Source organism: Hylobates moloch, unplaced genomic scaffold, assembly GCF_009828535.3.
Source record: "Hylobates moloch isolate HMO894 unplaced genomic scaffold, HMol_V3 SCAFFOLD_3, whole genome shotgun sequence".
NCBI classification, from domain to species: Eukaryota; Metazoa; Chordata; class Mammalia; order Primates; family Hylobatidae; genus Hylobates; species Hylobates moloch.
In genome coordinates this window covers 103118492-103135571 of record NW_026652278.1, presented here as the reverse complement: position 1 = coordinate 103135571, position 17080 = coordinate 103118492, and the positions used below count along the sequence as shown (strand labels likewise).

The 17080-nt window shown below is 36.4% G+C and overlaps 1 protein-coding gene across 3 annotated transcripts in view; it reads right to left on the bottom strand.

Annotated features, from left to right (window-relative positions):
- Positions 1 to 457: 457 nt before the first annotated feature.
- The window catches only part of ENPEP (glutamyl aminopeptidase), an 86021-nt gene continuing 69398 nt past the window's right edge, over positions 458 to 17080 (bottom strand). The window contains exons 14-20 of one of the 3 annotated variants that reach the window (XM_032145454.2): positions 13948 to 14098; positions 12845 to 12918; positions 12631 to 12735; positions 12379 to 12549; positions 8837 to 8977; positions 2295 to 2373; positions 458 to 610 (exon numbers count right to left, since the gene is read on the bottom strand). In XM_032145454.2, coding sequence (XP_032001345.1) covers positions 458 to 610; positions 2295 to 2373; positions 8837 to 8977; positions 12379 to 12549; positions 12631 to 12735; positions 12845 to 12918; positions 13948 to 14098 — 874 coding nt within the window. Of the gene's footprint in view, positions 611 to 1983; positions 2053 to 2294; positions 2374 to 8836; positions 8978 to 12378; positions 12550 to 12630; positions 12736 to 12844; positions 12919 to 13947; positions 14099 to 17080 lie in introns of those variants that run through there. The other 2 variants (XM_058435804.1, XM_058435805.1) reach the window with 2 other exon arrangements.

Sequence of the window (17080 nt, the reverse complement as noted above, 5' to 3'; positions counted from 1 at the left end):
ATTCTGAATAATAAAATAAAGATTAAGATGGTAATATTGGTCCCTCAAGTACTGGTATTTAAACTTTAAAAATCAATCAAGAGAGAAGATTAAGTGGTGTTTCTTTGGTACTAAAAATGTAAAGCTAAGACCAAATTGTTTTACTTCACAGATTTAAGATACAAAGAATGATATTTAAAGATATTAAAATAACTATTACATTATCTTCAGTTTGTAAAGAATCTCTTATGAAGTACACTTAGAAGAAATCCCTGAGTATATTAAGTACTCTATTAGTATCTTTCTTCATAAACAAAGAGGAACAATTTAAAGGCTTTGCAAGACATATAAACACAGTGCTTAGTAAAAGCATCATCTGTTTATAAGGCTCTCTCCATCATTCTTGTAAATTAGGCCACCAAATGCTTAAGATGAGAAACAATAGATTCACAAAATTAAACTCTAACATTTGAATACATTAACCACTCTCAAGTAAATTTAAAAACCATTCTCTGATGGTGTTTCTATGTTGTTTTAGCCACTCGATATTGTTTTTCACTGTTTCCAGAACTTGTTCCCTAGGTGTTTCTCCAGCTCCAGCTTGTGGATATTTTGCAAAAAAGCTCTCCATCTAGAAAAGAGAGGAGAGTAATTAGGATTGTCGTTTATGGCCAAATTAGTCTTCAAGAATTTCATTCACAAACTGGATTTGCTTCTTTCTTACCTAGAAATTCAGTATCACTGCACAACGTTGAGCTACACCTCTGGCACGTCATTCAGACTGAATCCATCTCTCAGATTAGCAATAGTTACCCATGGCTTTTGGATCCCCACAGCATGTCAAACCAAAATAGGCTCTGACATTTTGGGGAAGGATGGCAGCATGTCAATCGCTAGCATGCCCATTTCTGTTTCTGCTGCTTTCTCTATTTTCTCTGAATTCCCCAAGGTGTTCCCTGGAAAATCTCACCTATGGAGTGATGGTTTTGCTTAGCCTTTCACTCCAGGAGTCTGGAGTATTTTAATGTACTTTCAGTTCACTTATTAAGGACTCATAAAACAAATCTTTCTTAAAATTAGTGCTGTACTCCCTCTGGCCTCCAAAGCCCTACCCCAAACTCAACTATACTGGGATTATTTGCTATAAAAATAAGAATAATTTGGTTTTTTAACGTACAGAAAACTCTTAGCATTCTAATATCTAACACACAGATATTGAAACTTCTTACAATCTCTACCTGTTCAACATTAATAGACATTTTTCCCCGTTTGGACTTGAGATATTTGAAACCTGAAAGATTTGAGATTTGTTTTGAAACTGCAAAACTATGAATTCTGAATGGAATCAAATCTTGACCAACTTGTTCCAGAGTTACATTTACAGGAGAGGCAAGACTTTCTGCCCATGCTTTCGTGAGCTGAACTGTCTGGTGTGGCTTTCTCAGTCCCCCGCCGCCTCAACTTTCTCAGCTTTTAAACTTTCTTAGAGGCTCTTTGAATTGTTTTACGTTTAGAAAAAAACTAGGCGTACATTTTATTAGACACAAGATTTCTCAATTCACTATGTATACTTATCAAGGTAAATAAAAACATATTTTACACCTTAAATATATACAATTTAAAAATACGAAACCAAAAAGAATTCTTTCTTTCTCCTTGTCTTCTGTGATTTGAATTGAGAAAATATCATTTCTATTTGAAAAAATAGTTTCATTCTATCCTGTTACTGTGTATATACCCAAAGGATTATAAATCATTCTACTATAAAGACACATGCACATGTATGTTTACTGCAGCACTATTTACAATATCAAAGACTTGGAACCAACCCAAACGCCCATCAATCATGGACTGGATAAAGAAAATGTGGCACATATACACCATGGAATACTATGCAGCCATAAAAAGAATAAGTTCATTTCCTTTGCAGGGACATGGATGAAGCTGGAAACCATCATCCTCAGCAAACTAACACAGGAACAGAAAACCAAACACCACATGTTCTCACTCATAAGTGGGAGCTGAACAATGAGAACACATGGACACAGGGAGAGAAACATCACACACCAGGGCCTGTCAGGGCAGGGGGGTGGGAGAAAGGGGAGGGAGAGCATTAGGACAAATACTAACGCATGCGGGGCTTAAAACCTAGATGGCAGGTTGATAGGTGCAGCAAACCACCATGGCACATGTATACCTATGTAACAAACATGCATGTTCTGCACATGTATCCCAGAACTTAAAGTAAAATTTTTTTAAAAAAAAGTTTCATTCTGCTCCTTCTTGGACAAATGCAAGGGAATTTATCTTCATACCTGCCACAGTTGCAGTTCAGTGTTGAATGGCTCTGCTATTGTGACAATTCGGCCAAGGTTTCTGTTATTGAGTGTATATCTGGAGAGAAATTTAGTGTAAAAGGAAGTGTAAGTGCTCAGAATGTTACGTATTTTCTCTAAATGCAGCTGTTTCCTTTTTATTTCATAGTTTTTAAAAGTAACTTTCAAAGTAAGCAAAACACAGTAAGAAAACCCATTTTACTTAAAATCATTCTATTCAAGATAAATTCTTAGTAAACTCTGCACTGTTGTTTGTAGACAAATCGACACCACCCTCTCAGATATGGAAGATTGCTTGTTGTAGTCCTCAAATCTGTTCTTTTTTTTCTGCACACATGAGCGCCCTGCTAGAGACTGTTTCTCAGGCAGGTAACCCAATTCTTACCAACAGAACATTAGCACAATGTTCAACTGCAGCCTCCTTACTTAAATAAAGGGAAATTGCTTGCCTAGACTTCTTGGTTTTTTTTCTCCTCTTCCCCCAAGCTAGAACATGTGCATACCAGTGATTCGGCTTCAGCCATGCAGATAGGATACTGGCCTGGCCTCACAAAGCAGAACCACACTAACAACTTGGACCACTCACCTCAGGAGTCTAACCGTAGTGAGAACTAATTACCCACACACGCCCTTTCAGCGGCTGCCTTTCTATGTTTCCATTACGGCAGAACACCTCCAGCATCATTATCCTAATACTCTATGCATCTTCCTACTGGTACAGAAATTTAAATATAGGCTATTTATTCTGCTTTCAAAAAGCTTTATTAGTTGCTGGCATGTGGGGGTTATGATCTATATCGGTCTGCCTAAGCAAAGAAACTTAAAGCTAAGTTCCAAGACAGAATTTTAAAGATGATATTCTATCCCTGTTCTTTCTGCATTTTCTTTCATAAAAAGCAAGAATCAGAAGTTTCCTTATAGACCACAAATAGAGGTGATAGAGGTAAAAAAAATCTCATCACAACTAATCACAGTGCAAGAAACCCAAAAAATTATATATAAACCTTAAACCCCTGGAATGTTGAGGAGGGATACAAGAAAATATGTACACTGCAATAGGATAAATTTTACATTTAAAAATTATTACAGGCTGGGTGCGGTGGCTCACGCCTGTAATCCCAGAAGTTTGGGATCTCAAGGTGGACAGATGGCTTGAGGTCAGGAGTTCAAGACCACCCTGGGCAACATGGCGAAACCCCATATCTAACAAAAATACAAAAAGTAGCTGGGCGCGTGGTGGTGTGTGCCCCACAAGTAGTCCCAGCTACTTTCGGGGCTGAGGCGGGAGGATCACTTGAACCGGGGAGGTCGAGGCTGCAGTGAACCAAGATTGCGCCACTGCACTCCAGCCTGGGTGACGGAGTGAGACCTTGTCTCAAAAAACTTTTTATATATATATAATTTTTATAAATATTAAATGTTTCCTTTCCTATATATATATATATATATTATGCAAAAGCAGAAATCATGACGATAAAAGCTGATAGTTTGTTCTATGCAAATTAAAAACTTTTATACTGAGCTGGGAGGTGATGGTTTGCCCTTGTAATCCCCGTGACTTGGGAAGCTGAGATGAGAGGATCCACTGAGCCCAGGAGTTCAAGACTAGTCTGGGTAACAAAAGAGTTTTATACAAAAAAAAAAAATCCTACCATATACAAAATTAAAAGCCAAATACTAATTGAGAACAAATCGTTGCAATATATATGATAAAGAGCAAATATTTTTGCCATATAAAGAACCCTTACAAATTGGTAACAGGGAGAAATATGCCAGCATGAATTTAGCAAAGGAATGAAAATGTACCAATGGGAGGCCGGGCGCGGTGGCTCACGCTTGTAATCCCAGCACTTTGGGAGGCCGAGGCGGGCGGATCACGAGGTCAGGAGATCGAGACCACGGTGAAACCCCGTCTCTACTAAAAATACAAAAAATTAGCCGGGCGTAGTGGCGGGCGCCTGTAGTCCCAGCTACTCGGAGAGGCTGAGGCAGGAGAATGGCGTGAACCCGGGAGGCGGAGCTTGCAGTGAGCCGAGATCGCGCCACTGCAGTCCAGCCCGGGAGACAGAGCGAGACTCCGTTTCAAAAAAAAAAGAAAATGTACCAATGGGAAAAGAATAAAATGTTCTCATAATCAAGCATGATTTCAGTGTACTAGGTCCAGTGCCCACTCTTATCACAGACGCCACTGAATTTAAAGCCAATGTATTTTTTCAACCCTAATGTCATCAGTCATTATCTAAAATGTGATTCTGAAGCATTAGTGACGCTGCCCCTGACACATTTCTTTCTAGCCTCTGACACATTTCCTAGATCTCCCCAGGCTCTTGAACCCTTTCACCTAGCCCTCTGGAACTGTCTCTTTGCAGGGAACACTACTTCTCATTCTCACTTAGAGAATGTTTATATTCCCACATCCTTTGTAGCATCAGGTCAGGACATAGAGTTAGTGTGCTCATGCTCCCCACTGCTGCTTCCAGACCAGCATTCCTCCTGCCTCTTTAAAAACCTCTGTTCCCTTATGTTATTCCCTTGCATTTAATGATACATTTTGATACCTGCAGGACTCCTCCAAGCCATGCCATCATTCTAGGTAATTTCCAGGTCCACACAGATGAATGATATAACATCTCTTCTCTTAGTTCCTTAACCTTATTTCCAGTGAGATTTTCTTCACTTGACTTCAGCCACCAAACTCCTATGATACTTTGTGATCATCCATAAGTCATCTGCCTCTAAAATTGTTAATTTATTCACCCTCTATGACATGTTATATCTTTCAGTTTCCACTGTGACTGTTCTTCCACTTTACCTGGACTTCTGGCCCTTTGACTATTCCCACCCCTACTACCTCTTAAACCATCAGATCTTCCTTTTCTTGCATTTATTTCTTTATGTAGTTTAGATTCCATGGTCTATCATTTTGAATAACATTTTTGCCTGAGACCTGAACTTTTTTATACTTTAATAATTTATGTATAATAAAGTATACATGTATTTGTGTGACTCTTTACTTAAAATTTGTCTCTACTCAAAGCTTCATGACGACAGAGAACCAGGTCTGTTTCTCCTTACTATTGCATGCCCGATGCCAGTCATAATGCCTAGCACAGAGTAGGCGCTCCACAATATTTACTGGATGAAAGAAATGTAATTTAAAATGAGATATCAGTTTTCATATATTCAATTAACAAAGATACATAAAAATAACAACACTGAGCATTGAAAAGGGTTGGAAAAATCGGCAGTTACTAGCAACAGTTTTTAGAATGGCAATTCTGCAACATTTATCAGAAACCCTAAAAATAAACACATCTTTTCACCCAGTAGTATTACTTCTACCATTACTTGTATTCTAAAGAAATTGTCAAGGATATTAAAAAAAACAATGAAGGATTCAGTGTACAAGACTGTTCATCAATACACTACGTATAGTTGTAGGGGAACAATTCTATTGTCCAACATATAGGGATTGGCTAAATAAACTAAGATATATGTACACATTGAAACATTATTAAGCCACTCAAAATAACATTGAAGATGCACACTTAAAGACATGAAAAGACACCCACAATACAGGATGATGAGAAAAAAAAGCAAGTTATAAACCAAATTTATAATATGTTTCTATTTCTGTAAATTAAGTTAAACAGCCATAGAAAAACTCAAGGAGAAACAGTAATATGACAATAGTAGTTATTTCTTGGTAGTTGCATTACAGGTAATTTTTGTACTCTTCTTTCTGTTCGTATGCATTTTGTGCAAAAAACACATACCACTTTCACAATAAGAAAATAAGAATTTAAAAAAGCAAATCACACTGAGTTGCTTTGATGAGATTCTATAGATTCAAAGAAAGTCTGCTAATTGCAGCTAATAAAACGATTTTTTCAGTGACCTATAATTTCTGTAATATTTATTTCTGTTTGGTCTAAAGGACATATTTAGAAACTAGCAATGAATATGCTGAGTGAAAACTGCAACTACTTGTTTAAATACCAGAAATGCCAGAACAAAATATGTACACCCCAGGAAACTAATATCATATAAAGTATAGAAAATAAGGGAAAATATACTGCATGCTTATCATATTGGTTATTTTTAAAAACTAAAATAAGGATTTAATTACATTTTAAACAATTTAAAAAAATACAAATATTGTCTTCTTGGATTTAATATTTATGCAAGTATTATTATGTTATCCAAAGAAATAATTTTAATACACACAAAACTTTTAAGTGCTTATTAAATTGTTTGGTTTATTAGGTAGTATTTGAAGGGTTTCAATCATGTCCTAATGACTTAATTTTTCATCTACCGTCATAAACTAAAATCACACCACATTATTATTGGGTCAACTCAACTTCACGGTTTCATCTAAGAGTTTATTGGAAGAAACAAAAGCAAAGAATAATTTCTGAATTATCTTTGGGACTTTGTGGCTAAGTCTCAAATTGGCAAGGACATTAGTAGTGTGGCCATCAGTTGTCATAAAATCACATGACAAAAGCTTTATTTAAATAGAAGCTTATTTATTTCAGGATGACAATAAATTGTTCAGAAATGGAGATAGTAAAACCATTCATCCTGAAATTTGGAAAATGTTCAAGTGTTTGGAAATATTTGGATAAAGTTTGGCTCATTTTTGTTTAATTTTTATTATCCAATTTTCATAGGGAAGTTCTGTTTATTCAAGCCAAGTACAATTAATATTGGGTGTTTGTGTGTATTAGACATGTGGTTATTATGTAATTTTATGTTTGGGGCCATTTGAAATAATATCTCATGAGAATTAGATCATTAGATTATGAAGAAATGCTAAAAGCCTTGGGCGAGAGTTTTGGAGTACTTCTGGAAATAGTTTATCTTCTTTTTTTATCTTGAAAAATAATCAATTTATCAGGCCTAATACATTTATTTTAAGGCCAGATGCTTATGTACTTTATGACAAGGTAAAACCTATTTTTTTCTACTTCTTAATTTTCCTGAAGTGAAATAACTAATTTTTAAAAATGAAAAATGCATTATTTGAAATAAATCACAGCAGAGCTACTCAAATAGTCCTTGAAAAATATTTATTCAATAAATAATAAGTTAATGGCCATTTTATGCAAAAGAAAACACTATTTACTTATCTTTTCACAATAACTCAAAAGTAACGTTTGTGCTTCATCTACATAGGTTTCCTGCACCATACACCAGAGAAAAAGAGATAGTTTTACAGTCTTTTCAATTAAAACAAAATATGCAGTATTTATCACTAGCCATATATTTTTCAAAACGGAGGGTATTACCTTGCATGATACAAACTGTTGCATCTAGATAATAACATATTCTTAATAGGTATAGTCATTCATTCTAAATTAAGCATTTCATTTAAACAATCATAAAAGTTGAACAATGCACATGTGTGCACACACACACACTCACTCACATGCACACCAACCAATCTTCATTGAGATGGATGAACAGTGACACTCAATAGTTACAAGAATAGAAAAGGTAAAAAATTTATCACAAATAGTCAGAAGCAATGTAGTGTATTTTGGTTGGGAGCTAGAGGTAGAATCTGAATCTCAGAAGGAAAAGAAATGTAAATGGACATAATAGCACCCTGGTGAGTTGTGGGGTAGAAAAGAGAAAATAATTAAAAGTTATAATTGCAGTTGGTATTTCTCATAAGGCAGTCATTATCAATGAGACAGTGCCACTGGATTGACAGGAGAGATTAAGAGGAGATAACACAGGCTATTTCCTAATGTAAGGATTACAGATGGTAAAGGTCTTTTCATCAATGTTTATACGTTTATTTGGGACATACGTTTATTCTATATTCTATTTTATATTCTGTCAAAGAACTGCCTTTTGGATGGAAATTGTGCATTATATTTAGAGTATCAGAACCAAGAGCAGCAATCTTTCTTCTGCACAGGGCTGAGGAAATACGAAGTTTGGAAAGGCATCTCTTTAACTGATTTTGCTCTTGTCCTTGCTAGTTCCCATTTTAAAAGTTCTATTGCCTAGGAAATGTAATTCCCTTTTAAGAACCATTCAAAATACTTGAAACTTCATTATCTGGTCAGGATAGGTAATAGTTATCACCCACATAAGCTCAGTATGATATAGAACTCTAATTTGAACCCAGGTCCAATAATTTTTACCTAGCTTTCATCAAATATTAATTGAGAACTAAATATGTGCCTGGCATTATGCTAGGTACTAGCACAACAGACAGAATTGTATTAACTTGTTTTAACCAAACAAAAAATAATGCAATTTAGTCTTCCAGATCTCAGAATCCTGTAGGTCAGTTGAAACAATAATTTCCAGAAAAAAAATTGTTCTTAAAATTAATTAGTACGTTGCTTCCCTGGAAGGACAATACCATGATCCTTTACCTCTAATAATACGCCATTTTAGATATTGTATAGATGTCAGGGACAGTGGCCCAAAGAAAAATGAAGGAACCAGTAGATAGTATGAAACAAAGAGAACAGCAGACCATTATCAGATCATCCCACCTGTTGACTAGATAGTCCCAATTGAGTTGTATCCAATTCCAGGCCATGTTCTTCCCATAGCTGTTATATGAGATATATCGAATGACTGTAAACACATCCTGAGTTTTAATAAGGTTTGTGTCCTTGAGCAAATCCAAATACCTAAGAGAAGCCAAACAGAAAAACAATTCAAAGTGAACTTTTAATGTTCACCCTTAGCTAAATTCCAATACAAAATAGTTTTCATGCCAGCAATTCAATTCTTGAGGTATCAACTGACAAAGTTAATTAAATATGACAAATGATGAAAGACAACTTAAAATTTTCTGATATGTTTAACTGTTTTTAAAGACCAACCTATGATTTTAAAGACTAGTAGAATGTAAACTATAAAACATTAAACATTAAATTATTTTAGAAGCACCAAAAACAATTTTAAAACACAGAATTTTAACCATTAATATTTTAAAACAGCATTTATTGAATAGAGTACTTCACACCCACACTTACCTATTATCCCACTGGATTTTTAAAAGAAGCCAGTAAATTAAGAGAATGTATCTATGCTCTTATATACTATAGGAAAGCAGTTGTTTGCTCCATCCTAGATTGTAAGAAATAATCCTATAATGTAACCTATATGGTTATATTAGTTGGCAATAATTAAGAATACAAATAAGTACAAGATAAATTAAATGACTAAATGGATAGGTTTAATTGTATGCCATGGCTATACCTAGAGTAGCACTTCTAGCCCAAGATCTTACAAGCATATATTGTATTGAAAAAGTGTTTCCAAATAAGGTCAGCACACATTTTATTCACTATGACAAGGGAACCTCAAAAATAGATGTCTACTACTGATAGATTAGATGTATTTTCATGTTACTCAAGTCTTGCTGCCCCATGGCATCCTACCCATTGGCTTAATTAATTTATATCTTTAGGAAGATATGAGATAATAACTACAACAAAGGGATCACTGTTCAACTTGAGTTGTGAGCCTTTGAGAGTCAGCCTTTGTCAAAGAGGAAAGATATTTCTAAATTATGTATGCTTTTATTAATATATCAAGACCCTTAGCATACTTGACATAGAAATTTACCCTAAATGAGACTGGAGAAAACTCAAGCTTAAATAAAGTCCATGCCACATGAGAAACTGGAAAACACAACCCCTTAAGAACAGGTCTATAGTTTAGCATGTACTTTTGTGCTATGCCAAAATGGCATGGGAGAGTGATCGTACATCGTAGGCAAGGTGAGGTGAATATATGACTGAGTTTAAGGTAATGATCCTGGTTCCTTTGACTTGTGGGTCTTGTTTATGGGGACCTATCAGTTTCTTCAGCCTAGCAATAAGAGGCAGGGATGCTGGAAGACCTGATGGGAAAACAAAAATACCATACATACAGCACAGGTACTTCATGAACAGAAGCAAGTGACTGGGACCACTGCTTTCATCTCTGGATGACAGATAGTGCACCAGAAGGTAAAATGTGATCAATGAAAACTCAGTGGACTCTGGCCTAGACAAAAATAGGTAAACACCTTAAGGCCAAAGCAGCAAAAATCAGAGATCTCTTTCTCCATCACCACAAGGGTGGCATCTCTCTCTGTGCAGAAGGACCATGAGGAAGGGAAGGAACTCTAGAAGACTGAACATTTACTCCAAGAGACTATTTCAATGAGAACTCTAGTTTAACAACTCATTTAAAAACTAGACTGGCAGACAAAAATAGTCAACATCAGTTGTTCTCCCTCTCACTGGCTCATCACCCAACGGTGTGAGAACTCTTGGGAATAATCAGATAGAAAATCAAGGTCCTACATTTTCTTTGCACTTGCAGTTGTGTGGGTAAATCTACTTATATGAAAATACAACATATCAATCACATGTTTCAAATAAGAAAGGGATTCCAAGGAAGCTCGTACTGCAGCTTGGACTTGCTGCAGAATCTTCTTTTACTCCAGTCATTATTTGAAACCAGAAGACTCTGTAAATGGTGAAAGTAACACACTCAGATGTGAGATATGTTGCTTCCAAAATTAAAAAAAAAGTTTATTAAGCCCACTAAAATAATCTTTTTCTGTGGCATGTCAGTCAAGGTGCAACAAATTTCTTTTACTTTGGAGGGAATGTTGTGATATGCTCTAAACTATTGAACTTCCAGAAATTGCACTAAAGTGGTGGGATCCTGAATTTATTTCATCCCCTAGTTCACAAGGTTCTTACTAAGGCATCTAAAGTACTTGCTAATTTTCCTACCAGATACAATCAGCACAATGCCATCAAAGTAACGAATTAGTGATGTTTTGTGAAATGTGAAAATGATCAAGTTCTTTTTTTTTTTTTTTTAAATAGATACTAGGTCTCACTATGTTGTCCAGGTTGGTCTTGAACTCCTTGGCTCGAGAAAACCTCCTGCCTCGGCCTCCCAAAGTGCTGGGATTATAGGCATGAGCCACTGTGCCCAGCCAAGATGATCAAGTTCTTGATGAACTGTCATGGCAGAGAGCAGGAGAATTAATATACAGCCCTGAAGAAAGAGGCCGAAGGTATATTATTGGCTCTACCTGGTAAAAGCAAACTGCTTCTGGTTGTCCTTTTAAATTGGTATTGCATTGTAATTTACTGTTTACATTCTGCCTCTCCCATGAAGCTGTAAGTATCTCAAGGATAGATGTCATTTTTATTCATGTTTTATTCATTTTTATTTCCACAATCTATATATCTATACATAGAAAGGACACCGTAAGTGTTGGTTAAATAAATGAAGTAAATAACTCATACACTATAACTAAGCAAAAAATGAATTAAGAAAGAAGCTTGTTGATTTCGAGTATAAATGCAGAGTGGGAAATGAGTCATAGATGAGCTTTGTGCCTTCTGAGTAAAGTGTAAATACATTTGTGGCAGACACTCCTCTTTCTCTACTCACAGAGCCCAGTTTTGCTCTGATACCGTTAGATATCCTTGATCTTAGGTAAAACAGACTTCTACACCAGTCCCAGATAATTCTAATTGGCTCAAATCAGCCAAAGGAATTCAAGTTCACCCTAGTGAGCAAAGGATCAAGTAGTAGACCAGAGTGTGACTCACAATGATGAAGGGTGACCCAGTTCTGGATTATGAGGGGAATTTGAGACAATTGTCCTGTTGGCATAAGAGACAGAGCCTTGTGAAGAAACTCTTTTGCTCCTGTCCTACCTCCATTACATATGTTTGTGTAAAAACAAAATGTTTCAAGCTCTGGAAGTCATGAGACATCCAACATGTCAATCACTGAAAATCAGAAAGAGAAGAGCCTGGGTCCTGGGTGAAACTGTTGAGCTGCTGCATACAACTGGAAGCTACCTACCTCCAGAATGTGTTCCTATGAGATTACATTTCCTTATTGTTTAGGCCAGTCTTACATGGATATTTTGTTTCTCGCAGGGAAAATAACTTTTAATGGATTTTTCTGGCAACACAACATCATACTTTAATCAGACTCTTAAAGAGACTGTGACACATAAACTATTAAATACCATTTATATATGTGAAATAAAAGCCCAACTTACCTTGACAAAAGAGTAACGCTCTTCACTGATGCTAATCCATAGAGCAGTTTTTCTTTTTCTTGAGCTAATGAAGTTTTCTGGTATTGCTCAAGAGTGTAGTTCCATGAAATCTCATTGCCAGAGTTCTGCATCCCATACCGATACACCAGAAGCCTGAGATTTACGGGAAGACTAGAAGAAGAAACAGTGTTTCAGAGATTTCAACTACTCTTTTCTCAATTGTCTTCTAAACATAACAATGTGAGTAATCACCTTACAGTCCCATTTAGCCACTGCTCAAATAACAAGGAAGCATTGTTCAAGGCTTCTCTGTCTCCCATCTTGCACGCAAACCCTAACACGGAGGAACGGAGTAACCTTAAAAAACAAACAAACACAAATCCAGGGCCTTAAGCACTTTTCAACAAGTCTTAAAACAAAAAACAAATGTTAAATGAATTTTAGTTGTTAAAAAGTGAGAAATAACTTTGTGACATGGTCTCCAGCATCATTCCATCCCAGAGAATCTGCAATAGGCTTCACTTGACCTTGGAAGTATTCCTGAAATAAAAGTATTATGTATAATAAGTAATAATTTACATATCAGTAGTATCCCAATTATTATACTCAGCAGCCCCTGTTATAATCTGTTTTCCTACTAATTCAGAGAACTTTGCGCTTGTCCTTAGAAAAACAATGTATTTAATTTTTTATCACATTGCAATTTTGCTTCAATCCTGAAAATATAAACCATCCTGGACCTTCCTGTAATGTTTTATAAAACTTTGGGTAAGGACCTTTTAACATATATTTCTTAGTTAACGTATGTAATAAATAGGAAAACACTCAACATACTTTCTGCACTAAGAAGATTGTTTAAGCATATACGAAATAATAAAAATAACTGATATTTGTATATTGCTTTAGGTTTTACAAAGCACTTTCATATTATTTGATCCTCACTATCCCATTACTGTAGGCAGGCAAGTGCTGCCATTCCTAATGTACAAAGGAAATTAAGACTCACAAATGTCAAATCATTTGTTCAAGATCTTTCATTTTGTAAATAGAAGAGCTAGAGCTTTGAATCCAGAATTTGTTTAAAATTACAAGTGTCCTACTTGCGTGCTACAGAAATCACAAAGCAAAGAAATGATATTTAGATGACTACATATAATAAAATCTCAATGCGGAAATACCGGCAGTAAGAATAAGAAGATATAATATCATATTTTAGAAGAATAATTCATTTTAACATAGAAAAAGTCCATTTTTAAAAAGATCTAATTAGTATTTATTGTTTAAAATGTTGTAATTTTAAGTAAAATATTAATTGTTGTATTCCTTCTAACACTAAAATGCACCTAAGTGGTGTATGTATGCAGAACAACAAACTCTGATGTACTTCAAATTGAAAAAGAATAGACGGCGTAGCTCTGCTTTGATTAGTCAAGTCATTGCACTTTCTTTTGATTCCACCTGGCAAGCAAACATGGTTTACGTCCCCAGGAGCTCCTTCTCTCAGAAAGCATCCTATTCTACTAATGGCTAAACATTTACTTTCGTAAGATACCATAGCATTAACATCACCTCAATCATAGGATATAGCTCTTTATCATCTTCAAACATGCTAATGATGTAGGTTACAGCTGAAATGACTCTCTGCCATGGTAAAAAATCCTCTTCCCTTTTGAGATACTTGGTCAAGTTCAAAGCCATCTTATAATCTAGAAGTTGAGCTCTGAGAAAGACAAAAACAAAAACAAAAACAAAAAACCCACAGTTAATTAAAAACCACAGACTTTAGTTTCCATTTAACTGAAAGTTCTGGTGATCAAAGCATCCCATGTTAATGAGGATTCTTCCATTCAACAATCAAGGAATTGCATTTATTGGTTGAAGCCCAATCAAAAACTTTTGTCCAAAATTATATAGTAGGGCTTTCATACACTCAATAGTAAGGCATTAAGATGTACATTTGAAAAAGCACAACAGCAAAATTTCAAATAAAACAAAAGCCATTTAGCTGTACAGTTAATATTGACAAATAGAAACTTTTAAATTTTAGGTTCCCAAATGGATTATAACATATAAATGCACTGTTATAAATGTATTTTGTTGAAATTATTTACATTTGCTTATGAAGAAGATACATAAATAACAGCACTCATTAATCCTGAATGCTTAAAACATTCAAATTGAACTTTTATTTTCCTTTATAACATCTTCCTTCTTATACAATTCCCAGTAATAGTCATTAAAAAAGTAAATTTTTCTCTTCTATAAAATTTGAAGATACTATTGACATTTCAAAGGTTAGAGAATCCACTTTCTTCCCCTTTCAAAAGAATTTTAGAACCTTTTGAAATCAGCTCAGCTTTCCCCACTTCCCTGTCCTGTTTTTTTTACTCCCTGTCTCATGAAATCACTCTCTCAAGAAACCACTGGTCCAAGAATCTCTATGTCTGACCCTGCTTCTAGGGAACTCAACTCAAGACTACTAGCATTCTTACTCAACTTTGGGTCTCAAACTCTATTTAAGTCCATAGACAGACAGCAATTCTGAAGGCCAGACTTGGTTGAGAATTTTCTTTGTTCAAAAATATTCTGTTTATATAGTGAAAGCCCAGCCTGGGGGACTTAAATTATAGAAGTTTACTATATTCTATAGTGTAGAGAGGTTGGAAGCTACAGCTTAAAATTTCCACCAAATAAAATGGAGAAGAGGACAAAAGTCATATGAGAGCCTTCTTGCTCTTTATATTGGGCTAAGGCACCTAGGAAGGTGGGGGGACTCTTAGAGCAGAAGGTTTGTTTTTTGTTTTCCTGAGTGTAACTTGGAAAGACTGCACAGTCCTTCTTAGAGAAGCCTGAGTTAAGTAGTTAAGTATAGTGTCTTGTCAAACATGGCTCTCTAGAGGGACAATACAAATGGTTGAGAGGTACCTGGGGGAGTAAAACTGACCCCATGTGCTTGGGTTCTTCGGCAAGTTTTTCAGGTGGTGTGAACGGCATAAAAAGTTCCCAGCTGTCTAGTCACTCAACTGAACTTGCCAATTAAATTCAGGTTTCTGGCGTAAAACAGTCATTTTGCAATTAACTAAATTACCTTTGGATTCTTTTCCCATTCCCCGTCTTCTCACTTCCTTTAAGGGAAGTCCATGAGAGGATGGGAAAAGTTGCTTATAGAGTTCTGTGTTGTTCTCTGGTCATCTCTGCAAACACTTACAAAAATGTTTGTATCTGAGGTCCATGATCTTGGCTTGACTGATGTTCATCTGCTGGTTCTTATTTGCTAACGTGGCCATTACCTTGGATATCCTTGGAGCCAGTGGTCCTTGAAACCTGCCTGAAATTCTGCTTAGATCATTAGTTTAGATGGTCCTTTCAGCTGTTCTCTTTGCCATTCTTCCCTTACCCAGTGACTCCTGCCCCCACCCACAGGCTTGCCAGAGAGCACACTCTGCTTTCCCTTATGTTATTACCCACCCTCTCCTGGCTGTAGCAAGCAGTGGGCTGAAGAAGATAATATAAAGTAATTGCAAACAGAAAACAAAAAACAACAAAAACTATTATAACAAGCAGGGGGTGGGGTGGGGGGAAGAATTATTTCTGTGTCTGTTTTGGCAAGGCCCCAAGACTAAGTCTCTTGGCCTATGCTCCAAAAAAAGACGCAGGACTCCAAAGCAGGACTAACATGGTCAAGAACAGGACTGTGTGAGTCTTTGCTGATAGCCCACCACCAGCCTATAAAAGAGGCTGGAGAAACTAAGGAGAGACATTTTAGTGGAGGCCTTTCGAAGAGTGCTGTCAGTATACTGAGTACACTATAAATGCTCTCCCATCCAAGGGCTAGGGGACCAGATATTTTTCTGTCTAAATAAGACTCAGGAGAGAGGTTGCAGTGGGACCACTCGAAGGGGTTTACCTGTGCCTCCTGGAACTTGGAGGCACCGTGGCTTGGTGTCTGACACCCTGAGAAATCTAAAAGATGAGAGGCTATTTGGCTGCTGCTCTGGCCTCAGAGTGAAGAGATGGGACTGCATGGGGTGGCCTGTTCTTCCAAATATTGCCAAGGAAAAGCATACATGACAACTTCCTATGGACCAGAAGTGGGTCAGAAGTTTCCACCTGACCACCTCAAGGAAACTGCAGGAGAAAGATCCTTCTCAATGGAATGGATATGGGTGACAAAAATCCCATAAAAACACAACACAAGGAAAAGAATCAGCATTAAACATCAACAAAGCTCAGAGAGGACCAAGAGTAGGCAGCACATCAGGATTTTTCTCCCTCTCACCTACTCTCCCTCCCTGTTCTCTTTGCCTTAACTTTGGAGAAACCAGAGGCAGCACGGTGATTGGGGAGACGTAGAAGTTCCAAGCAGAGAAATAAAGAGGAAATCAATCACCCCATTCCCATTGCAGGTGACTGGCCTGAACCTGGCCTAAGCTGGGGTCAGGGAGAAGCTTTAAATGAAGTAGAAATCTTTGATGATTTTACTTGACTGAGCAAATTGTGGAATTGAGAGGATTTGGATGAACTAGAGGTGATGGGTAAATTTCTTACCTTGACCAAAAAGGGCATATGCCCAGCCAGGGCAGTAAGAGTACTACCTCTTCAGATCAAGTTGGAAGAGACAGGTGAATAAAAAATGCATGTATTTTCAGATGTATCATTTAGTTCTGATTATTAAATATAATGGTTACTACATTCATTTGAA